This window comes from Schistosoma haematobium, chromosome 3, assembly GCF_000699445.3.
Source record: "Schistosoma haematobium chromosome 3, whole genome shotgun sequence".
Lineage (NCBI taxonomy): Eukaryota > Metazoa > Platyhelminthes > Trematoda > Strigeidida > Schistosomatidae > Schistosoma > Schistosoma haematobium.
Genome location: NC_067198.1, coordinates 20,876,312 through 20,904,254, shown reverse-complemented (window position 1 = coordinate 20,904,254; position 27,943 = coordinate 20,876,312). Strand labels below are relative to the sequence as shown.

General features: G+C 32.1%; 1 protein-coding gene across 2 annotated transcripts in view; it reads left to right on the top strand.

The window, feature by feature from the left end:
• The window catches only part of DAG1 (Dystroglycan 1 (Dystrophin-associated glycoprotein 1)), a 110,747-nt gene that overhangs the window by 49,352 nt on the left and 33,452 nt on the right, over positions 1–27,943 (top strand). The window contains exons 7-11 of one of the 2 annotated variants that reach the window (XM_051213254.1): positions 750–990; positions 2,699–3,176; positions 6,324–6,374; positions 14,687–14,767; positions 18,593–18,701. In XM_051213254.1, the coding sequence (XP_051069218.1) occupies positions 750–990; positions 2,699–3,176; positions 6,324–6,374; positions 14,687–14,767; positions 18,593–18,701 (960 nt within the window). The remainder of the gene's footprint in view (positions 1–749; positions 991–2,698; positions 3,177–6,323; positions 6,375–14,686; positions 14,768–18,592; positions 18,702–27,943) is intronic. The other variant, XM_051213255.1, reaches the window with a different exon arrangement.

Genomic DNA, 27,943 nt, shown 5'->3' with positions numbered 1-27,943 from the left:
GTGCTTCGATGATTGAATATATTTTTTAATGGTTGGTTGTTATTACGCGTGATATACCATTTCCACTTGAGTGATTAAATTTATAAAAAGTAAAATTCCACATTTCTCTCAGAAATCCCACTTTATCAAATAGAAAACTACAATCATTGATAGAACGTATGAAGAATCCAATAAATACTAATTGATATTCTCTCGTTTTGGGACATCAGCAATTATATCTTCACCAAAATGGAGCTTTCAAAATCGAATCTACTTAAGAAAATTTAATATTTCCTTAATTATTTATTTGTTATATCATGGATCCACAAGTTGTCTAGTTTGCTTATGATCTATTGAACGAGAACACATGTGGGGAACAATCAAATATACTTTGATGGAACATTACAGAATATTTTGGTAAAATCTGGACACCATACAGTAAATACTTTATTTGTTGTTCCTTCGTTTCTATACCAATCACTTTATATTCTCGTTTTCTTCTATTTGGTTTACTCAACCTTCTGCCATCAGGCATCCCACTTTCGATTGGTGTTACATACTGCTTATTATTCTATCGACATCAGTAGCACACATCACAATGATATATACATATGTGTATATGTTAATTTAGTTTGTTTTTAGAAGAATTTAATCAATATAATATTTATTTATTTGTATGTTCTATTCTTATTTACATAACCGAAGCCTTCCATATTAGATCAAATTATTAATTTCATTATTTAAAATGTATATTATTTATTTTAAATTAGTTTTCATGCAACAAATGTTAAACTTGCTCAAAGTGTAGAAATTGAATTTCGTTTATCGGCTAAAGTTCCATCAGTTCAACTTTTGGTAACCAATACTAAATTACGAATGAAATTTCAATGGCCAGAGAAATTAACAAATTATGAATTAAATACACTAAACAAGATTAATTTGACTCTTGCAGAAACATTACAAAATCGAATTAATCCTGAAGTTAGTTCAGAGAAATTATATATATATGAGGTAAGTGTTAAACAAAATAGGCATAAAAGATCATTCAAATTTTCAAAATATTTTGGGTTACTGATAGGAGTGACGAGACTATAATTTATGGACGAGCCAATCATATTTAAGATAGATCTTATATTTTGGCGCGAAATTTATTCACTCATCTGGCTAAATACCATTTTGACATTATAGCTGAAGTCAGTTAGTGATAAAAACATTAAGTCTAATTTCTAACCCTAACGTTCAATTGTAAATCCTAATTCTAATTCTCCACACTATAATATAACCCTAATTTAACCCTAGTAAATTGGTGGATATTTTAAGGTCATTTTAGCGTTGCTCATAGGTCGTCCATAAATTTAAGCATCAACGTAGGAGTAATTGTTTTCCTTTAAAGTAACACAAGCTTTATTGGTGACTATCAAATGATCACTAATTCCTTGTTTTTATGAGATCAGATTGTTTCTCAAAATATATGAATCGAATGTGATAGCTTTAGCGCAGATACCGTGACAGAGTAATTGCTACTTTATCGCAAGTTAGGTTGAATGTAAAATAACAATATTCTAAACCTAGTGTGTTAGTTGAAACAAATACTTACTTGGGGATAAGTGTGGAGATTTGCTGATAACTTCTATAAAGAGTCTAGAATTTTGCTGGCATTCTTTCATGTTCAGCTTGGTGTTTATTCACTTAGGTAAAATATCTGAGAGTATGAACATTTATATGATAATTGCTGAAAGCTTTTGAGAGATCTTATTTATTGATTAACATCCGTTGAAATATCACTGAAAATCATGATCTACTGGATAGCTGTTTCGTTATGGTACATTTTTCGCCACGGGAACGAAAAAATAGCTCTACCTAAAATAGAGTGATTTTTCTGGTTTTCAGTGTTATGTCAACCGATGTCAGATATCAGTTAAAAGCGCCTGCGAATTATCATTTTAAACTTCATGCACTTAATCGAAATTACTGAACATTCTTCTTGTGATGGTCAATGAACCAATTTAAATCAACAGCACTGATGATTAAACCCTGAGTTAACGTGATATTATAAGGAATGGTCTTATCAAATTGTACATACACTTGTATCAACGTAGCATGAGTGACCGTTCTCATGCACTATCACATTACTGTTGTTGTTCTAGTTCAGACAATAATAAAATTTCATGTTGGAATTAAAAACAGCAAAAAAAGTAAATGGTGATGAAGTTTTGGAACTCTATCTGGTGTAATAACTCATATTTACGTTAACAGATTAATAATAAAAAGTTCATAAAACATTGTAAAACATAGAAGCCTGTAAGTAAACTAATGCCATTAAAGAAAATCAACCGTTTTTGTTACCTATTCATTGACTGCATTAATGCACTTAGCATTACGAATTTTATTTCAGTGTTCAAATCTTGATTAATAAAGTTCAACCGTGTCGCGTGTGAAACAGTTATCTACCGTAGGTACTGCATGAGGGTTGGAAATTATCGTGAATTAGAGTCATGCTTATTGTTGGATATTGGCTCAGTGGTCTGAAGGTTGAGCTTTCACAAGCGAGAGCGAAGGTTCAGGTTCCTAGGGCAAGTGCTTTGACTAGCGAACTGATATCAAATAGTGTAATTTCTTTAATTACTCCACTTTTATTTTCATTATGTAATAGCAAAGTAAATAAAAATAGACTCATTCATTTATTTTATCTATTAATCTATATTTTGTAATTTATTAGATCATACAATTTAGAATTCCACAAAATGAATCTGATATAGCATCGTTTGAATTAGATTGGATATTTCTACCATTAGGTTTACCAAATGACGGTGAAGAAATATTTCTTTTATCTAATGATTCTGCTATAACTAACATTCACTCATTTCAAATGATGCAAAACACAAATCTACATAACCTTAATCAACCAATAAACATTTATGTACAATCACATAATATACCGAAACTTTCTAAATTATTAACCGATTGTCAATTATCTAATTTGGATAAAGCTGAAATTACTCTACAAAATAATAAAAATTTATTCATTCCCTTCATATTAGAGTCTGTAAAGTTGTTAAATTTAGAAAATTCAGCTTGTTTTCTAGCTAAAAAAATAACAAAACAATTAGAAGAACAAGCATATTCAGCTTCTCAACGATCAAATGAAATTGGGACAAATTTAAGTAGATGGTCAGACAGTCATTTGTATATGCCAGGTAATTCAGTCATGTTGGGATTTTTTCAATTATATATCCTAATCAAGAGTTTAGTTTTGCAAATTATTTGACTAAAATTTATATTTTAAACACCTTACACTCCTTTCCTATTCTTGGCACTTAGACAAACTTTTGGTAGAAAATAAAATATTTCACATAATCATTGAATAATAAAGAGTGAACTGAAATGCTCCACAGTTCTTTATTTCCAAAACCGAATACTCCAACTATTTTTTTAGCCGTGTAACATCTGAACGTCTTTTGAATTCTCATTGAGTTCAATGTCAGAAGTAATTTCCCAATTGATAAAAACAGTTCGCTCCACTGACCGCTGTAATTATTCATAGTGGTTTTGGAAAAAACTTTGTCTACTTTAATACCATACTTACGTGTTTTCATGCTAAAGTATTCCAATCTTAGGCCATAAAAAACATAAATAACAAAGACACGTACATAAGATTCTGTAGTATGTAAGAAAAATACCTACTTATTAGCCTCTGAAAGCACAAGGAAAACGTCTCAATTCAATATTTTTACTACCAATGATTTTTATTGTTTTTAACCATTATATTACTTGACAAACTTCTAGCTTAACAAAAACAATCATTTGCAATCAAATTAATCGAATAATTAATTAAATCTGCGATAACAGCGAAATAGACCGATCTACCTACTTTCCAGCATCTTACATAATATGTCCACTGCTATTCTTCTCTTGACATTTCATTTATCTTCATGACATCATCACCATTAAACAAAATGCTTAAGTAATATGTAAATTACTTTGGACTCCTTTCGATCAATTCCTTTGAAGTATCCAGAATTCTACCGACTATGCATAGATGTTTGCTATAATTATTTTCGTATTCATCACTAATCATTTGTGAAAAGAGATGGTTAAATCTTAATATCCATGATTTTCTTAACATCTATCTCATGAATGTTTTTCTTTCTTAAAACTTTTCTGTTGCAATATAACAACAAAATGATAAAGTAAACAGAGCATAGAAATAAATAAGTAAAATGAAATTCACAACGAAAAAAAACAACCAGTTAAAACTATAAGGTGTTAAACCATTTTTATTTTCTCATTCGTATTTATTACAATCTCTCTATCATCCATATACGTATATTCCATTCACTCACCTTTATTTTACTGTTTCACTGAACAAATTAAAATTGGAAAAGTGGACAACATAAAAGAAAGTGAATCATCTAGAAATTTAAAAGAAAAAAAAGAGGAAAACATTTTTGTTGAAAGATAAAAAAGATACGATGACGACGATAAAGAGAGAACAACACGGAGCAATAATAATAATAATAATAATAAACAAATAAAGGAACAAATAAAAAGAAGTAGAATGTAAGGTCATTCATCTAATTTTCTAAGGTCACTACATTTCTTTTTCAATATGCGATTAACTGTTCATTTAAATTTCTATCAATGAAAATGATATTTGTTTTAATCTTCTTTATTAAGTCTTCCTGTTTTATTGAAATATTTCATTAAATAGTTATAGTAAATAATAAACTATTTTTCGCTTAAAAAAATAAATCGAACTACTATTTATGAAGTAAAGATGGATGGTGGTTAGCAGTGGAATACAGGATGTGCATTTCGTCTTATTTGTGACTCGTCAGCTGAATGTGCCTGCATCCCAGAGTTGATGTTCACGCCAGGACTCGAACCCAGTACTATTCGCTTCAAACGTCATCGCGTTATCCACTTAGCTGCTGAATCCTAATAGTCACCTGCTTGTGCGATGGGGTAAAGTTTAAATTCACTAGATGTTGTTTTACTTGTATCTTCCCATTGTTATTAACGACTAAAATTGATCGTTCTCTTCTTGGCATAACAACGGACTTAGTATCTAAGTAGACAACGCGAAGGCGTTTGAAGCGAATGGTACTAAGTTCGAATCCTGGAGTGAACAACAAGTCTGAGATGCAGGTACATCAAACTAACGAATTCCAAATAGGATGAAACACGGGTCCTGGATTACACTGATAGTTACTATCCATCTTCGTTTAAAAGCTTGTGACTTAAGGTTATACCGAGGCAATCCGCACAGGATGCACATATGCCAACAAGAGAATGAACTTTGAAGCTACACAATCAGTCGAGTTGTGCAACTTATCAAATGATAATTTGGTTGTTGTTTTTTCGCATTAAAAAATGGTTTTATAATGTGTAAAACCTAAAAAAACTAGAGAATATTCATAGCTTCAAACTATTTTGACGTAGTTACATTTCTTGAGTATGTAAGAACTGACAATGAAATAAATTTTCATTCAAAATAATAAATAATTTTTATTTAAATAAAAAGTTTTGTATTTCATTTGCTTTCTGACGACAATTGATGGCGTCGTTTAAATTAAGCATAATAATTTGTGTTCATGGATCGTTTGATTCTGATTTATGTCTATACATTTTAGAAAAAAAGTAAACTAATAATTCCGTTTTTATTTCAATTGAAGCATCAAAATACTTTACAATTATTGTGGAATTCATTTCATGCCTAATAACACTGTAACTGTATCACTGATAACACGTTTACTATAAAATCACCTTAATTGACCATTACAGCTTACAAAATGTATATGCCAATGTAAAGTATAAGATTCACGAAATGATAGATAGCTAGATTGACAAAAACGAAACATTTGTCAAAAATGGACTGATGTTTACATACAACACATTTATTGGAAATGTTTTCACGAATGAATGTCATCGGAATTTGATTTCCTGAAGTTTTAATAAGAAGACTTGAAATATCTAATCAACAGGGTAAAGAGCGATGTAGTTATTCATGATGATCATTTCAAATCACGAATCGGTTTAAATTAAAAATGTAAGCCATTCAAACCCAACTCTGTGATCCAAATTAATCGTATTCACTACAAAACCTCGAAGTCGTGTTTTCGGTACTTGACAATGTCATAAGTATGTACAGAAAAGTAGCACTGAAATAAGGACAAAAGTACAATGAGATCATATCAAAGCTCGAAACATCATCCGAAGAAATGGTAGTATAACGTAGATAATCAATATTTTCGTTTAGAATAAATCTAGTTTATAATATTTTAACTATCCTTCAGAACATATTATTTATACACAAATCTTGTATTTGTTCATTGTGTTTACAGCGAATGTTCAATTTATGCCAAATGTGATACCTAACTTCACTGTTATTGCGGGTGAGTATACAATTTCGTGTGTGTGTGTTTTTTTGCAAACTTATTTACAAGATCATAAGCTCACAGAAAATATTAAATTTACCAATCATTACCATTACTGTCCAAATAAACTTTCTAAAATCTATTGACAAACATGTTAAGTTGAACAATGACCAAACTCAAAAACGTATTATTAAAGTTTAATATCTCGCGATAGATAGTTTTCCATGGTTAACATGTTAGATGAACAAAATAACTTGCAAAATCCACATTTATGTAATCTAGTTAAATAAACTTGAATTTAGTATTTTTTGAGAAAACATTTTCTGTTTCTAGACTGTTGTTTTCCCTTCTTAGGAATTTGGTTTTACATTGTTGATACACGTATGTTTTAGTTCTGTTTTTTTCTTGTTATTTTATCCTCAAGAAAATTACAAGCATATTTAGACACGAGAATAATGTGCTATGCAGTTTTTCTTCTTGATAGTGAAACAAATCTTCTATATGTAACCTGACTTATGTCTCCAGTTAGTGGATAAAAAGCAGTATCGTTCAGTATCATTAAAGTCGGAGTTTGGGATTGTTAGCTTTGTAATCAAACATATCAAATAGCAATAACGCTCCTGCCTTCATTATAATCATTCCTAGGACTGATGAGATACTATTTTACAATTTATTAATCTATATATCATTTCCAGTCTTTACTTAATCCAATATTCTAGATAATTAAATTTACTAATGATTAATGATTAAAACGTTTAGACATTATCCATCATTCTCCCTGTTTTATAGTAGTCTCACTGAATCAAAATAAACACAGTTATTTGATTCTAAATCAAGGGTTAGAAATTTCAATTTAATCTACTGAATAAACTAGATTTGAAAGTTATTCACTCAAAACTAATTTATGCTTGAATTTGAATACACATACATTAAGTTTTATTACAAAAAGTGATATTATTGAAATAAACCGCTGTTTTCATTAGTTTTAAACTAATTACATAGTATAATAATAATAATAATAATAAAATTTGTAATATTCTAACGAGGAGAAAATTGAATTTCGGATGTCTTTTTTTTTACTTTAATTTTGTTTTAACCTAATGTGGTATTTTAAATATATATAATCTGTCAAATTTTCAAACCTTGATAACATAACATAATCATAGAATATTTTGAAAACGTTTTATCCAATCAATAAAGTACATACCATACATCTAACTGTGAACATTCAATGGTTGAATTCATGAGTTGATTAAAGCTAGACCACCATGAAAAACCTAGAAGCACTGGAAGGCCGTTTTGTTGTAGTATGGGACTCCTCAGCAGTGTACATCTACTATCCTGCCTCACGAGATTTGAACACAGGACCTATCAGTCTCACCTCTCGGGAGCTTATCCTCTAGACCACTAAGTTGGTCAGCATCCAGCGATGTTCATGTATAACTTTAACCAATCCACAAAGTGAACATTTAATAAATTACAATTCTTATAATAAACCTGAAATAATACAAACAAACTATTGAATACAGTATTTCTCATCAGATACATATACAACATTTAAAAAGAAGAATGTAAATTGAAATATGCAAATTAACTGCAATTTTCTTATGTGATTCTATTAGGTATAAATTATCTTAGTAATAAATATTCTTAACCAAAACATAAATTAATGAATAATGTGAATTATGCTGAAATAAACTATAAATAAATGAATCTATTTGTAATATCCCAATGAGTAGAAAGATTAGATTATCTAATGTTACGTAACTTAGAGAATAAACTGTTTAAATGTTGAGTAAATGAAGTAATGAGATTAGATATTATCGCGTCGATTGTACAAATGTAAGATAAGCGAATAGATTTTCAGGATATTATGCTTAGATACAAATATTCTTTGATATTTTTTTTGGACTGAAATGTAAAATAAATCTAGATATTACTTTTTAATAAACTCAAACTACCTTATTTTGTTTTAGTTGCAATTTTATTGTTCTCAATTCCAATTAGTTAACGGATTAGTAATTTACCAGGTTTGTACTACTAATTCAGTGTTTCTTAAGTGCTAAGTAAATAAGATGAGCTTTCAAAATTTAATTTGCTGTTTTAAGAAATTTTCTACATATATAGTTATCATTTCTAATAATTGGTGTGAATTATTCGGGCAATTACATATTAAAAGTACCATAAAACAAGTACATTTTCCTTTCTTAAATGAAGTTTACATAATTAAATTATGAATCTAATTTGTGTCTTCTAATTCACCACGATATATTCAGCTTTTTGCTTCAAAGAATACGTCATAAAATAAAAGATAGAAAATAGTCTACGGGACTATAATTTATGGATGAACTAAACAGATATAAGATAACAGGTTTCGGATTTTGGCGCGAAATTCACTCATCCATTTGGCATTATAGCTGATGTCAGTTTGTGATGAAAACCCTAAATCTAATTCCTAACCTCAACCAGTAACTGTAATTCGTAATTGCAATTCCTCACACTGGTTTATAACCCTCTTTTCATCCTAGTTATTAGGTGTGCTCTCTCAAGGTCGCTCACAGGCTATCCATAAATTATAGTCTAACTAAATAGTCTCATCTGAAGTGTAACTACAGTTTTGTATATTTGATTTCATGATTACGATGTTAGCTGTCTCAAGACAAACAGTAAGAAACGATATGCAGTGATTGTATGCTAACTAGTATTCCTTGATAGATCTACAATCCTAAAGAAACTAATGTTTCTCATAAGAACATTAAACTTTCATGTCTCATTTCTGATACTGTTTATTTAAACTCAAGTCTTATTTTTAATTATCATTAATTTAAGACTGAAAAATCAAACATTCTATTTGACAGAAATATATGCATACATTAGTTTGAATAGCTAATAAACTCACCGTATACATAATTCAAAAGGATGTTTCCTATTTAACGATAGGTTGAATAGATAATCCAATATATATACCTTCGTAAAGTTATATTTATGAATATGGTAACAAATGTGGAATAAATACTAGTTGAAAACTAATAACAATGTTGTGACTTCAGTTATCAAAACTTCAACTTAAATAGCAAATGTATTCATAAGATGGTTTGATTATCATGAAATTGGTTGGAATCATGCTATCGCTAAGATCATTGTTAATCACTCGTCAACTGATTTGATAATAATTTCTTGACAGTTTATAGATACATTTCTAATGTATTCAGCTAATAATTTTACTCTTTTGAGGAAATTCATCCAGCACAAAGTATTCAGGATACTTTTTTTAAACTTTTTAACCATATGTAATCCCAATTTTAATAAGCAAACGTCTAAGCGTACAACGTTTTTTATTAAATGAAATATTACTGAATAATAGACGTGTACTAAATAGCAACTAGCTCTGAAATGAATTTCCGAAGATTTTAGTGAAAATCTATAATTCTATTGAACTAACCAAATTGGAATTCAGACATTTGATCACAAATGTCATTGATTGACTATCATGGTATTTCTTTAATAAGGTAGCTAAAAATGTGATTGATTTTCTTATAGCTCATTAGCTCGGTGGTTTGACGTACACAATAACAAATGCGAGCTTTCAGTTCTGATCCTGCTTAAGGCTGGAGATTTATCACTATGGAGCTTCAAAATGGACTTGAATAGCCATTGCTACTTATCTGTTATTCTGTAGTTATCTAACAGAAGTCAGTTCATCTTGAAGTGTATTTGAGAAGTAAACAAACTTCCACCGACCAAATAAATAAAAAGTGCTCTAAATAAATAGCAAGCTTCACTAATTATTTTGAAATTATAAAGTGATGTTGGGATAGAAAGATTGTAATACAATATACATGATATGATATCTTTGCAATGACAAACGGCATGAACTTATTTACTGAACAATAGCACATAATTCTAGATGAAATATCATCTGTTTATTTACCATATCAAGTTGACATCATTAAACTACAATAACAATATTCATGAGAGCTAATTTAAAACTAAACTACTTGTATTACAATCCCGGTATTCAATGATAATTAATTCATGTGTTGATTACGAAGCCTCATCATATGTAATGCATTTAGTTATCATTTGTAGCTCCATGATATAATGAATTGAATTTCATTTAAGAATATTTTTCGTTCTAGCCAATTTTTTTTTCAATATCAATACCATTCATTAATATACATTTCTTTAGATAGATTTGTCACCATGGCAACGACAGCGAACATGAAATTAAAATTTAACCAAAAAAATAACTTGAACAATTTAACTAACTAATATATCAGCTAAATGCAGGAAATATATCTTTTCGATATATATATATCGATACTCAAGACAAAGCATTAACTAAAAGGATATAATAAATAATATCTATGCATCTGACACAACAAAAATGAGGACTGGATATAAGTTAATCAAACCGTAGAAATTGTTCCATTTTATTTTTGGTTTCCTAGTTTGATTTACCTTTTTTTTCTCGTCAGATAACAGTAATAATTTATGATCGATCAGATAAATTTCCTTTAGACTATTTCCTGTATTCTGTTTCAAAGTCATAAATAAACAAAATAACCGACCACACTAAAAGTAATTTCCGTTTCCTGATTTGATTTTTAATATAGTGAAGATTTAGTACAAAACTGATTGATTTAATAAATAAATAAAAAAGTAACTAAAGCGTAAAAAAATAAAAACCTTATAGAATTCCCATAGGAAATATGATTTAGACACTTATGCTATAGTTATGTGTATATATACAGCTCAACACTTTTTAAGTAACTATACACAATCAATGGAAGATGTTTGTACTGGAAATAAGAAAATAGAATCGATTCATTCATTCTTTAAATATTCCTTTCATTGTTTTCATTCATTGAACTGCAATGATTTGTAACTAAACATGTTTACCATAAAATGAATATCATTTTGTTCAATTTTATAGTCACGCATAGTAATAGTTAATTTCTCCTTTTTGTTTGTTTTGTTTATTATTAATTTTTTCTTGTTTTAAATTTGCCTTTAACATTTATACACGAGTTGAAGTTGTTAGTAGACAGGTATGAAGTTTTTTTTGTTCTTTTTGCTGTTGTGGGCAAATTATAAAATAAATATTGAAGGTATTTGATGAAAACGAAAATTTATTTAGTAATGAACTTCTGTCACTATATACGTGCAATACAATAAATATATAATGGATATTATGGTGAACAGTAACCATTATAACAAGGGTATCATATATAGGTGAGACTAAAATGAACTACCTGTTTAATACTATGAATATAAGTCTGTTGTAAGGATTATCGATTGTATGTAACATTTTACTTAGAGCATTGAGTAAACAATACATATCTTTCTAATAAGAAGATTTAGGTAGGATGTACCATATATTGGATATTGAATGCCTAACATTTTTAAATTATCTAGATTATTCATTTCTTTTGTTAACTATATTAGTTTGAAAAAATAAGTAGAGTGATAATCATACTAAATAAGTATATCTAGTATAATATCTTAAGTTATTCACCTTATAACTAAAATAAGCCTGGAACAGTAATATAAAAACTGAGATTCTATACTTTTGAGAATTTTTGGTTAGAAATTCGGCTTTTCTATCAATAACAGTTGTGGAGATGTTTATTTTTGCAGAAAATATTCGGTTTATATATTTTATAACTAAACGCTCTACATTCCTACTCACGTGTTTGTACATAGGGTGTTTGCTATTGTTTTACTCTTTCAACTTTGTTATTAAGGTTATTCTGTTTAACATGTTTATTGGTTACTGATCAAGTGCATTTAGACGATATGAAACCATTCAACAAGTCCTTTAAAATGAAAGGTCTTCTAAATATTATAAAAAAAGATTTCCGGAAAATCATCAAGCACTTAATGAGTCCCAGGTGTGAGACAATGCCTCATTTCAAGCATTGTAAAATTACTGAATATTTTAACCATCGAGCATTTGATGAATTCGTTTCTTCAACGACTAGCTAGCTGACTACAAAATATCAGCACGGTTATCAACGTCTCTTTTGGTGTTTACAAAGTGACGTTATTCAAGACGCCATCTGCATTTTCTACTGTTATGCAGAGGTCCATTCTCTTCTACTGCCAAATTTGAGAAACAACTATATCCGATATTAAAAATACTCTGGTATATATAGAATTTCGATATAATCATTTAATGAATTATGCCGAAGTTTAATACACGTTGTTAGGAAAAATCGTATAAGTTGTGTAGACTGTGATCAGCCACTTGACTGAATGTAATTATTGTATCCAAGTAATGACTAATCGCCAAAGTCTGACATGTTAACGCAATCCTAATGAAAAACCTATCTAGAGAAATGAAGACTAATCATTAAAATTAACCATTTTATGTAACAAAATGATGTACCCATATATTAAGTTGAATATTATTTGTGCACAATACGTGTTTACTACCTTCTAAAGTGAATGGGTGGAATAGAATGATCTAAGAGTAAAATTAACAGTGATTAGTAGTAACTATATCAATAATTTATAAGGTTTTTAGATGTTAATATATTTCTTTCATTTACCTGAAGTATATTAGAAAATTCGTGATTAGAAATTAGGAATATGATGAATTGGAATCACTCACAACTGTACGAATGAATCTGATCTTTTTCGACTACATCTTATTACTCTTTTGACTGTTATATTTTTGGATTGGTTGAAGTCAAACAAAAAGATGTTGGATGCCAGGTTAATGATCTAAAGGTTAGGCGTCTGTGCGCAAAACCGAAGTTCTTGAGCCCAATTCTCGCTTGCTGAATCGTGGATGTATACTACTAAGAAGTATCATACGAGGGCGAAACGGTAGTCCAGCGCTTCTAAATATTAAACGGTGGTCTAACATTGATCGATTCATGATCTCAATAAAAAAAACACTCTCTGTTTATTTTGATAACCATTCGAAATACATTGACTTTCCTTTCATATCATGTTGCAGAGGATGATCACATAATGCAAAGTACTTTTATGCATTCTTTTTTGAACATTACAAGTAAAATCTATTTAAAACTACGTACATCATAATCACATAATCGAATTGTGTTTTGATAAGTTAAAAAATAAAAACAGTTTCAAAATCAACATATTCCGTCCAATAACCCAACAACAATGATGAACAATAATAACGATGAGCATTTGCAATTTATACTAAGAAAAGAATAATCATTAAATGAATTTATTATAAAATCAATGGGAAAGTATAAAGAATTATTCACGATTTATCCCCAGTCACTTTTCTGTACCATTGAAATAAACTTTATAAATTTACAAAAATAAATGTTGATAAATAGAATGATTCGCTTCATCAGTAGAAAGTGTTTTCTCTAAATTATATATATTGAGACATCGAAAATGAAGAATGTATTTGTTAAACTTCAAATTCATTCGCTGAGATTCTATAAATACATTCTTCATCTTTAGTGTCTCATATAAACTCGGTGCCCAAATGCTATGAAACTATTTAATCAAATCAAGACGAAATTTCCCATATATATATATATATATATATATATATATATATATATATATATATATATATATATATATGAGCTTTAGTTGAAAAAATGCTGAATTTTGGGGTATCCAGACAGGATTAGAAATGAAAGGTTTATTAATTTATCTCAATTGATAAACATCATACTAGAGTCTAAGCTTGACAATGATATTGTTTTTAAAAAATGTTTCTATAACTGTGATCCATCATTATGTATCTTTCATTAATTAAACTTCATTACTTGATCAATGGTAATTAAACGTGATTCAGTTGATCGTGAGTAATATAGTTAAAATGTTAACTTGTAATGAATAATTTACATTATAATGACTGTTTAGTTAGATACTGTCTCATTTTGATAATCAATGAGTAAATTGTTTGTTTTTATTCGTCACTATACTTCTACTATTATTATTATCATTGTTAGATCAACATTAACTCCTATTATAGTAAACAGTACCATACCTTTTTTCTTAAGTAATCTAATACACATTTTCTCTAAATTAACATTTACTCAATTGATTAATTATTCATGGTCAGAAGTAGGACTTACTAAAGGGAACTCAGATTAAAAACTAATAATAATATTAATGGTAATTTAATGCATGATACGAGGACTTGTTAAATACATTAATAAATCTATGAAACGAACATTAATAATTTATACATGACTTATTATTTACATATATGTATAAGATGTTGAATAGACATTGTTTTAGTATCATGTTAAGTTCTTTCCCTTTGTAACAGTAATTCATTCAATGGACTAGATTATTTTATATAATTTTGTTTCTTTTTCTTTTATCAGGTTTACGATTCAAAAAATCTATTAATCCAGATAATGTTACTCCATCTAAAAGAATTCAATTTATGGAATTAAGAGATGCATGTAAGTCGGAGAAAGAGGTTGTTTATTATTTTTTTACCGATATCTTTCAATTTATTTATGAATATGTCAAAGATAAACATGTTATTTGTCTAGATGAAATGATATATATTCATAAGAAAAATAAAGTTAAAGAAGGTGTTTGGATTAAGTGACTTGATAAGATGCATGTAAAAATGGTATAATGTAATGGATGTTGATCCTATCTTTGATTTCTGATGAATTAGTTATTACAACTCCTTATTCTATTACTAATGTTCGGTTGTTTGAAAGATATCTAGCTGAGGCGAATTAGATAAATTAAGTAAAACCGATTGAGACATGCTGTAACTATGAATAAATACGTTTTGAATGTCATTCTATGTAGAGCAAAATTAGCATAATAAATTGGAGCGTAAAACCATTAGAATGATGATGCTTTTAACCGAAATAGATTTGAATAATACTTAGTGTAAGGAATTTCTGTGGTTAAAACAGACTCAAAATTAGCAAAAGGTAGTGAGAAAACAGTAGGTTTTAAACAAACTAACGCTCGTTCGTTTTTTAAACGTCTATTTAAGCCATGGTTGATAGCTGTTCATACTTTTAGAAATGATGGATATATTCGTGCTTACCTAATATCACCGAGTTAAGACCCGACGGCTCACATTTTACTCCATTTAGTATCGATGTAGTTGATTTCACATGTTAAGGTTTCCCTTCAAACACTTTAAAATCTAACCCCACTTCACTCATCACTGAAGACAGAATCACTTTATGATATAGATAGTTTGTATAACTATGCATAATTTGAAGATTCCCTTCACTGAGAGATACGTCAGATTTTAAGCACTGACACACTGAAAAAACATAAATCCCTTTAAGCCACCTGTTTTATTCTATCCATTATAGTAACTGAGAAATTTTGTTATTATCAGGAAGGAGGTTTTGTGGAGATAGTAGTAATTTAATAGTTGAATTCATGAGTCGATTAAAGCTGGACCACCACGGAAAACCTGAAAGCATTGGATGGCTGAGCAGTGTATATCCACAATCCATTTTGCGGCATTCGAACTCATGACTTTTGAATGCCAGCTTAGTAGTCTGAAGGTTAGGCGCTCGAGCGCTTCACCAAAGGTCCCGGGTTCAACGCTCGATCCGATGAGCGATGTCGTGGATGCGCACTGTCGAGGAGTCCTATACTAAAACGAAAACGGCTGTCTAATGCCTCCAGATCTTCAGTGGTGATGTATTACCAACCTATTCATTATCTCAATCAAAAACTGAACAATCTCCACAACCCCATACTACTGAAATTGTAAACTTTACTTTCATTTGGATCCGACTTTTTCTGGATCGTTAGCTTTTTAAAATGCCCAAGCGTCACTAATGTTAATCCTATCATGAAACATCAGGTTACAGAATTTTTTGATGGCTAACTGAAAGTCATCTAATTTCTAAAAGTAACGGTCAACCATAACTAATCGAGATTAAGGTTGACATGACAATCCTTTAGTCATGTGTTGAGAAATTCGAATACTTCACTTCTATCTGAAGTTTGTGTTAATGATATTATTCGAAATAGCAGTGAAAGCTTCACAACTAAACTACCCATTTCAGAGAAAGAAACTCCAACAAAATTATACATCTGAGCTACAAACCATTGCCACCATCTCAACGAATCATTCCTTTGTAACTCAGTTTTTGGTAAGCCTTTGTTTAGCCTGGAAGTCCGTATTGTTCTGGAAGTAGCATGTAATGCACTGTGTCTGTACAAAAATGAAGTAGAAAAAAATAAGATAAAACGAGGATGTGTGACTTATTAAGTGCATAATATATACTTTCGTTTAATAACGAAAACAGTCAACAACAATTAATGATGACATAATCGTAAAGCAAAGACAATTTTATAATTGTGACAAATAGTTAGAAGTGTAAGTTTTTCAACACTTCACATCTCAACTATTTAACTACAGTAATATTTCCAAGTGCATTCACTGATATACTTACTTACTTACTTACTTACTTACGCCTGTTACTCCTCGTGAAGGAGCATAGGCCGCTCACCAGCATTCTCCATCCAACCCTGTCCTGGGCAATCCTTTCTAGCTCCGTCCAGTTGTAATTCATCGTTTTCATATCTGCTTCTATTATCCGACGCAATGTGTTCTTTGGCCTTCCTCTTTTTCGCTTCCCTTCAGGATTCCAAGTTAGGGCTTGCATCGTGATGCGGTTTGACGATTTGCGTAATGTATGTCCTATCCATTTCCATCGTCTTTTCCTAATTTCTTCTTCAGCTGGAAGTTGGTTTGTTCTCTCCCACAGAAGGCTATTGCTGATGGTATCCGGCCAATGGATGTTGAGTATCTTGCGTAGACAACCATTTATAAATACTTGTACTTTCTTGATGGTGGTTGTTGTAGTTCTCCAAGTTTCAGCTCCATACAGTAGAACTGCCTTGACGTTCGTATTGAAGATTCTTACTTTGATATTGGTTGAAAGTTGTTTTGAGTTCCATATGTTCTTCAATTGTAGGAATGCAACCATTGCTTTGCCGATCCTCACCTTTACGTCTGCATCGGATCCTCCTTGTTCATCGATGATGCTTCCCAGGTATGTGAAGGACTCTACATCTTCCAGAGTTTCGCCATCAAGTGTGATTGGATTGCTGTTCTCCGCTTTGAATTTGAGGACCTTAGTTTTCCCTTTGTGTATGTTGAGGCCTACTGATGCAGAGACTGCTGCTACACTGGCTGTCTTCATCTGCATCTGTTCGTGTGTACGTGATAGGAGGGCTAGGTCATCTGCGAAGTCCAAATCGTCTAATTGATTCTGAGCTGTCCATTGTATTCCGTGTTTTCCTTCAGATGTTGAGGTCTTCATAATCCAGTCGACCACCAGAAGAAAGAGGAAGGGAGAGAGTAAACAGCCTTGTCTGACTCCGGTCCTTGCTTGGAATGCATCTGTCAGCTGTCCTCCATGCACTACTTTGCACCGTAGTCCGTCGTATGAGTTCCGGATAATATTGACAATCTTCTCAGGAACTCCGTAGTGTCGAAGAAGTTTCCATAATGTCTTCCTATCTACACTGTCGAGTGCCTTTTCATAATCGATGAAGTTGATGTATAGTGATGAGTTCCACTCAACTGATTGTTCGGCGATGATCCGTAGTGTTGCAATTTGGTCTGTGCACGACCGATCCTTACGGAATCCAGCTTGTTGATCTCGAAGTTGGGCGTCTACTGCATCCTTCATCCGGTTCAGCAACAATCTGTTGAAGACTTTCCCTGGTATTGACAGTAGTGTAATGCCTCTGTAGTTTTCACATTTGCTCAGATCTCCTTTCTTTGGAATCTTGACGAGGTGTCCTTCTTTCCAGTCCATCGGCACTTGTTCCTCCTCCCAAATCTTTTTGAATAGAAGGTGAAGCATGTTTATAGTTACTTTGATGTCTGACTTCAGTGCTTCAGCTGGTATGTTGTCGGGTCCTGCTGCTTTCCCGCTCTTGATTTGTCTGACGGCCATCCTAATTTCTTCCGTAGTTGGTGGATTGACATCTATAGGAAGATCTATGTGTGCTACTTCGATGTCCGGTGGATTCATTGGAGCCGGGCTGTTCAGGAGTTCCTCGAAGTATTCTACCCATCTGTTACGCTGTTGTTGAATTTCGGTGATTGGCTTGCCTTCTTTGTCTTTGACCGGCCTCTCTGGTTTACTGTATTTCCCTGATAGTTTCTTCGTTGTATCGTAAAGCTGTTTCACTGATATACATTCCTCAATAAAAATATGATTAGATAACTTAATTCAATTTCTAAAAAAATATTTTTGTTTTACATAAATTTAAAATAGATGGACTCATTCTTGATGATTCTAGTTGGATGACTTTAACATTAGACAATTCACACTTAATCGGTTTACCTCTTAATGAACATGTACGAAAACAGCCATATTTATTTAGGTAAGTTCTATTTATTTAAATGCTTTGATTTTACCATGAAAAATATTAAATATACTTTATAAATGTAATTTATGTAAAAAGTAACACTGGACGGCTATTTCAAAATTACCTTAAAATATTCACAACAGTGAACAACTACCATCCTATAGTATTCAAGAATTTCACATTTCTTCACGGATCATATATCTTGGAGTCAATGAATAAGGATCATGTTAAATCAATATATGATACATGAATTGTTCATTCGATTGCATGTAAGCTGATGAGTATTCATTACAAAAGAGTTTTTAATTATGAAAAAACAAGACAATTGTCTTCAACTTTTTAGTAGTTATACGATTGATGTGAACAAAAGATGAAAATCTCTTTCAAATTATATGATCTATACGAAATCACTTTATGATATGACGTATTTATGTCAGGCTACATTATTGATTAGGTAATTATATGGGATAGTATTTTAAATACATTATTCAAATTTATTCATTATTATTGTACTCATAAACAAATTTATGTTATGGGTTCGAATCCCTGCGAGCGGAATTGTGGATGCGCATTGTTGAGAAGTTCCATACTAGGATAAAACGGCTGTCCAGTGCTTCCAGGTCTTCTATGGTGGTCTAGCTTAGTGATTTCAATAGTAATCAAATATTCATAGATTCAAAAAGTATGCCTACAACACTCTGAATCTATAATTATTTTTAACAGTATTTACATGTAGTTCTATTAATATGTATCACTTTACTGTACACATCTTTATTGTTATTAAATTCACAACTAAGTGATTTTGAGCTGAGATGTTATTCTACCATGAACATTTTGCTTCTATCTAACTATTAAGTAAATAATACTAACCTATTCAGTGTTCAATAGTTTAACTCAATAATATTACATAATCCAGTTGAAATCAAAAAGTTATTTTAGCATATTTAAATGTAGTTCTAAAAAATAAACATTCCAATTAAGGCAAATAATTTATCCACAAGCATAATGAAATTTTCATACATCAATAACAAAGTTAAAAGAGTGTTGTTATTTCTTTTGGAGAGGGGATTCTAATATCAGTAGAATTATTTCAATTATCAAATAAAAACGATTCATGATTCCTCATGATGTTAATAATGAACACTTGAATAAGAAGTACACTCTGCCAGTTATTCAAAGAAAATGTATTAAATTTATTAGAGTTATGTATGTCCAAATTATAGTTCATAGGAAATCTAATAATATTTTTTAAATATATAATGGATATGATAATAACTATTTAACAAGATTTATATCTTAGCTTTGTTGATGTTAAGTACTGTAATTGATTAGTTTCTTTTGATATATGTGTATTCTAAGTGTATTGCCTAGATGTTGTTATATAGTCATAAGTTTTAGTGAAGTTTGATGTTGATTGGAAGCATATTCCAGAATGTCGGTTTCGTTCTAATCGCAACATGCCAGTTATATATTCAACCATTCGAGTGATGTTGAGATATTGAAATATCCAGTAGATATGTTTTGAATAGGATAAAACGTGTGTATTCAATTACTTATCTAACTAATATCTAACTTTCTTAATACTATAATTAACAGAACTGCTATTAGAGTAATCGTGAATGATAGAGCTGTCACATGTCTTCACAACTTTAAGTGTCTATGAAAGTTTAACTAATTCTAAATGAGTTATAACTTCATAAGTTAAATTATTTGATTAGCTTTTTCAAAAGTTAAAAATGCTTATTTGTCGTGGATTATAAGGTAATAATTTGTTCATTATTTGATAAACAACGAGAAATACCTGACATACATAACATTGATCAACACCCACTTATCAATCAATTGTAAATACATCTCAGTCATACAAGAGGTCAGTCGCGGCTCGGATAGTTCAGTGGTAACGTCTCTGACCGCGAAGCTCGGTGACATGAGACCGAGTTCGTCAGGGAGCATCAGTTCTCTCAAGATTAAAGGTACGCCTTGCTGACGAACGCCAAGTAGCACGAAACCTAGGTCCAGGGTTTCCTGTTGACTACCTCCAACCAACATTCTATCTCAACATAGTGCACGCAATGTCGAGTTACCTGGCCTGGTGGCAACACTTCAACTCGGTCGATAGGATTCGATCTGCACTAGGAAGGACCTGATATAAATGACATCGATCAACAACCCGTGATCAATCAATTAGAAATAAACTACGGATATTTTGTTGAAAACAGTCGTTTATTCAGATTTTCAAAGTAATTCAAGTGACGTTCAAGTATCTTTCTATATACAGATATGTAATCCACATCTTGACAATTCATTCATTAAGTCAAATGTCTAACAGAGGAATTTATTTATTCTAACACTCAACAGTAATCAATATCATGTAATCTAATCTTTTTAGTATTAATTTATTACAATTAATAATTTAAGTCACTCGATATTGAAATACACCTGATTGTTATGTTATCTGAATTAAGGCAACTAATGGATAACCAGTAGATAGAAATTATCAAAGTATATTTACATGGTTAAGCAAATTTATACACTTTGCAAAACAACCTACTTTTTTAAAATAAAATCTATTATTCATCTCATCTTCTAGTAATGAAAGTCAATTCGCTATAACACACAATACGCTGGATTGCATATACGTAACTTACTTATGCCTGTTAACCCACCCACCAGCATTCTCCATCCAACTCTGTCCTGGACATTCCTTAAAACATCTTTCCACTTGCTATTCATCCTTTTCATTTCTGCTTCCGATTTTCGATACAGTGTGTTCTTTGGTCTTCTACGTTTCCGTTTCCCTTTAGGATTACGAGTTGACTCTTACCTGGTGATGCAATTTGATGATGACATCCTATCCACCTCCAACGTCTTTTCCTGATGTCCTCTTCAATCGGTTTGTTCTCTCCCACAATAGGTTTTTACTGATGGCATCCGATCAAAGGATATTGAGTTTCTTGCGCAGAAAATTCTTTAGAAATGTTTTCACATGTTTTATGATGGCTGAGGTAGTTCTCCACGTTTGAGCCCCGTACAATAGAACTGTGTTGACGTTCGTATTGAAGATCCTCAAGTTGATATTTGTTGACAGTTATTTTGAGTTCCATATGTTCTTCAATTTTAGGAATGTTGTCTTTGGTTTGCCAATCCTTGCTTTCACATCTGCATTAGATCTTTTTTTCATTGATGATCTTTTCCACATCTTCCAGAGCTTCTCCATCAATTGTGACTGTGTTGGTGTTCTCCATGTTGTATTTCAGGAACTTGATTTTTTCCTTGTATTTGTGGAGGCCTACTGCTGCAACACTGGGTGACTTCATTTGCACTGTATACTTAACTTGCATTGAATAAATGTCAGGCTCTATTCAGCACCGAAGCAAAGTGACAACAGGGATAGTTTCTCTTTTCTTTCATAGTAATCTTATGTCACTGTAACAGTGTAAGTAGCTGAATGGCCTCACTTAAACCCAGATATCTATAACAAAGTTCAAATTTATTTAATAAAATAATTTTAAGAGAATGTGTCCAATCAAATTTATATAAATTCACTAACTTATTTCATGTAATAAATACAGTCGTAGATTACATTGTTTCCATATCAATGAATAAGATGGGAACTGTTAAATACCATAGTTGGAATAATATGAAGCACTGATAGTTTTGATCCTGATAGCTTCATATTAAACAATTTTGTTATATAAGTGAGGAAGTATCAATACACTTGAACAACTGCGGACACTCATTCGATTGGAAAAATGTGGAAATCTTGGACAGAGGAAATTCCAAAACACCAGAGAATTTTTAGAAGCCTGGCACTCAGGTCAATCAGCAATCAACAAGCACATTGAAATCGATCCAATTTATCAACGAATGAGGAAAATTATGCACAAATATAGGAACAAAAATCAAACCAATGGGAGACACAACCAAAACAAAGAAGTAAACAATGACAAATTTAAGGTCAATAAGAATCAATCAAGGTCGCGGTGTACAGAACAAACTTTGAAACGCATATAGAGAAATTCGAACACCTCACTTCTACCTGAAGTTTGTGCTGACGATGTCGTTCAGAAGAACGATGAAAGCTCCACGACCAAACCATCCAGCTCAGAGAACAAAACTCCATCCAAATCATCCACCTGAGCTACAAATCTTCACCATGTCAAACCATTTTATTATTATTTGTCATAATGGAAATATGATTTTATCATCATCATTTTTGGTCTGCGAAATTTGACATTCTATGTTATGACATATTTTCATTTTGATAGATTTACTAAAACATAAAAGAAACATTAATTCATCCTAAATAAATTTTAAATCATTTTATATTCATTGGAAACTGTAGTTCCACAAATCAATAAATTACGTCATGATTAGATCATTTTATTTGGATCAAAATGACATTGTAATGAACTACCTAGAAAGTTGTCTAGAAAGACAATAAAAGTTTCACAATTAAACTATTGATTGAAGAGTAAATGATTCTTAGCAGAATATTTGACCACAATCATCTTTTGTATTTGTCCATAATTTGTTCTTGATTTAAACTTATCTTAGTAATCGTTAGGTTTTTTTGTCACAGTATATGTTAAAATATCTTCCAGTATTCTCAATTGTATAGATATCCTATGATTACTGTTTGTTTGTTTGTGTAATTAACTTTGTAGCCCTAAAACATGTCTTGACATGTATATTTATAATGAAAATGTACAATAGATATTGCGCAAGTACATGACAAATTCAACTTATTATTACACTGTTAAATAAGTGACTTTTTAACACTTAGATGAACAATGTCTTATACATCATTTTAAATTGTAAACATCATTTGCGTTTCATTTAAAAAGGTCATTTGGATTTATGTTGAGTCTTGGAAACATGGTATAATCTATCACTTTTATTTCGATTCAAGTCATTGTTTTAATGAAGCACTTGTACCCTTGTACTTAGATTTACAATAAAAAAGTTTACTGATGTAATATATATATATATATATATATGGACAGCCCTTTCTTCCTACTGTGGGACTCCTCAACAGTGCGCATCCACGATCCGGCCCGCAGGACTCAAAGCCAGGACCTATCGGTCTAGTTTCAGTTGAATCATAAACTCAACTACTAAATTACTATAATATCCATTAAAACCCCTTCTTATAATCATCATCATATGCTCATTAGTAACTGGCTTCAAGAGGTATTTCCTGGAGTTCTAGTGACCAGTGGAGTTCAACTGAGTCTGTTGCGAGATAGTAACTTACTGATGACAGTGGTGGACGGTAGCGCAACTTTGTGGATTCTTTGAAGTTTGACATTAACACCGTTGGATGCCGGTTAGCTCAGTGGTCTAGAGGTCAAGCACTCTTGCGCAAGACCTATATGTCCTGGGTTCGAATCTCGCGAGGCGGGATCGTGGATGTGCACTGCTGACGATTCCCACACTAGAGCGAAACGGCCATCCAGTACTTCCAGGTTTTCCATGGTGGTCTAGCTTCAATTGACGCATGAACTCAACTATTAAAGTAGGTTTCTACTGATCACAAATCAATAAGGAATTTTATTACTAGTTCGTTTGCGATAAACTCCAGCAATAACATTGATAAAGTGAATTTTTTTAGTTACATGCATTTGTTTTATGCAATTAATACTGTATTTAATAAAATTCATTTTATTTGTGTACATATTTTATAAAAGATAAACTTAAGAGTGCTCATTTTAGGTCTAAGTTACTAGTTTGAAATGCGGATCCAAATAATCCAACATATAAACTGTATTTTTATTGAGTTTAAATTGTTTAGCTGACAAGTCATTAATGACATCAAACATTTTTAGCGAGTATTTACAAGACTGATACAGTGATCTTAAGGAAACTTGAATACAATAACTCAGTTTTGACGTTCAAATTATTATAAAAATACCACATAGATTGATTAATAAACTCAATGAATGGAAATGTTGGTGCAAACTTTGATCATGCCTTTAATATTGTAACTTTTATATTCTCATCCGTCCGAAATGAAATTATATTTGTATCTGACTGAGCTGTTAAAGCACTTAGATAAACTACAACCTTGAACAATCTGACTTCATATCCAGAACTAATTTATACTTAATTCTTTATCACCATTTAAAAGGTAGTTGTCAGTAGCTAAGGCTATGTTATCTACTTTTACCAGTGAACACTTGTGATAAATTTTCAGACAGACTGTTTTTTTGGCCAAGCTCACATTTGCACATGGCTTAAATTAAATTTCTAGACGTTGCTACTGTTACATTACTTCATATTATGTACATGAATGATTTGAATAGATGCTTAATTATATATTCATTTATGTATCTCATTAATCAATATACAAACCTTATCAAGATTCAAAAAGGAACGGTGTGATATAACTCATGAAATCAGATGTAGATATGTAGTGAACAGAACACGAGTGGGGACAATCGAATGTATCTAACACAAAATTACAGGACTTGGTAATAAAATCTAACAATCAAATAGTAAATACGTAATTTGCAAAATGTCCATCAGTTGTCTCATAATGAATCAGACTTCATTCTTCTTGCATTTTCATACAAATTACATTCTGTTTCCATTTTTTACTGTTCGATCCTCTTGTTTCTAAGCTGCCAGACCTTCTGTTCACGACTAACATCATCTACTACTTATGTCAATATAAGTAGTACACACCACAGATAAATTAAGAATTTTTTACTTTGTCAATATTACCACACTACAGAGAACCAAATAGATCATATTTGCATCAACAAAAAATTCCGAAGGACAATGGAAGATGTGAGAACCAGGAGAGGTGCTGACGTAGCTTCAGATCACCACCTAGTTGTAGCCAATTTGAAACTGAAGCTAAAAAAGAACTGGACAAGTGGACAAACAGCACTACAAAGGTTCAATACAGCCTTCCTTCGAGATACTGTCAAACTCAATGAATTCAAGATAGCTCTCAACAACAGGTTCCAAGCCTAACAAGATCTACTGAAAGAAGAAGAAACTACTATGGAGAACAACTGGAAAGGCATCAAGGAAGCATTAACTTCAACGTGTCAAGAGGTTCTCGGTCTAAAGAAATACCATCATAAGGAATGGATCACTACAGAAACACTGGACAAGATCAAAGAAAGGAAGAACAAGAAGGCAGCAGTTAACAACAGCCGAACACGAGCAGAGAAAGTCCAAGCACAAGCTGAATACATAGAAGCAAACAAACAAGTGAAGAGGAGCATTAGAGCCGACAAGAAGAAATATGTGGAAGAACTAGCAACGACGGCAGAAAAAGCTGCTAGAGAAGGAAATATGAAACAGCTTTACGACACAACGAAGAAACTATCAGGGAAATACAGTAAACCAGAGAGGCCGGTCAAAGACAAAGAAGGCAAGCCAATCACCGAAATTCAACAACAGCGTAACAGATGGGTAGAATACTTCGAGGAACTCCTGAACAGCCCGGCTCCAATGAATCCACCGGACATCGAAGCAGCACACATAGATCTTCCTATAGATGTCAATCCACCAACTACGGAAGAAATTAGAATGGCCGTCAGACAAATCAAGAGCGGGAAAGCAGCAGGACCCGACAACATACCAGCTGAAGCACTGAAGTCAGACATCAAAGTAACTATAAACATGCTTCACCTTCTATTCAAAAAGATTTGGGAGGAGGAACAAGTGCCGATGGACTGGAAAGAAGGACACCTCGTCAAGATTCCAAAGAAAGGAGATCTGAGCAAATGTGAAAACTACAGAGGCATTACACTACTGTCAATACCAGGGAAAGTCTTCAACAGATTGTTGCTGAACCGGATGAAGGATGCAGTAGACGCCCAACTTCGAGATCAACAAGCTGGATTCCGTAAGGATCGGTCGTGCACAGACCAAATTGCAACACTACGGATCATCGCCGAACAATCAGTTGAGTGGAACTCATCACTATACATCAACTTCATCGATTATGAAAAGGCACTCGACAGTGTAGATAGGAAGACATTATGGAAACTTCTTCGACACTACGGAGTTCCTGAGAAGATTGTCAATATTATCCGGAACTCATACGACGGACTACGGTGCAAAGTAGTGCATGGAGGACAGCTGACAGATGCATTCCAAGCAAGGACCGGAGTCAGACAAGGCTGTTTACTCTCTCCCTTCCTCTTTCTTCTGGTGGTCGACTGGATTATGAAGACCTCAACATCTGAAGGAAAACACGGAATACAATGGACAGCTCAGAATCAATTAGACGATTTGGACTTCGCAGATGACCTAGCCCTCCTATCACGTACACACGAACAGATGCAGATGAAGACAGCCAGTGTAGCAGCAGTCTCTGCATCAGTAGGCCTCAACATACACAAAGGGAAAACTAAGGTCCTCAAATTCAAAGCGGAGAACAGCAATCCAATCACACTTGATGGCGGAACTCTGGAAGATGTAGAGTCCTTCACATACATGGGAAGCATCATCGATGAACAAGGAGGATCCGATGCAGACGTAAAGGTGAGGATCGGCAAAGCAATGGTTGCATTCCTACAATTGAAGAACATATGGAACTCAAAACAACTTTCAACCAATATCAAAGTAAGAATCTTCAATACGAACGTCAAGGCAGTTCTACTGTATGGAGCTGAAACTTGGAGAACTACAACAACCACCATCAAGAAAGTACAAGTATTTATAAATGGTTGTCTACGCAAGATACTCAACATCCATTGGCCGGATACCATCAGCAATAGCCTTCTGTGGGAGAGAACAAACCAACTTCCAGCTGAAGAAGAAATTAGGAAAAGACGATGGAAATGGATAAGACATACATTACGCAAATCGTCAAACTGCATCACGAGGCAAGCCCTAACTTGGAATCCTGAAGGGAAGCGAAAAAGAGGAAGGCCAAAGAACACATTGCGTCGGATAATAGAAGCAGATATGAAAACGATGAATTACAACTGGACGGAGCTAGAAAGGATTGCCCAGGACAGGGTTGGATGGAGAATGCTGGTGAGCGGCCTATGCTCCTTCACGAGGAGTAACAGGCGTAAGTAAGTAAGTAAGTAAGTAAGTAAGTAAGTAAGTAAGTAAGTAAGTAAGTAAGTAAGTAAGTAAGTAGTAAGTAAGTAAGTGAGTAGTAGTGGTAAGTAAGTAAGTAAGTAGTAGTAAGTAAGTAAGGTAAGTAAGTAAGTAGTAGTAAGTAAGTAAGTAAGTAAGTAGTAAGTAAGTAAGTAAGTAAGTAAGTAAGTAATATTACATCTAAG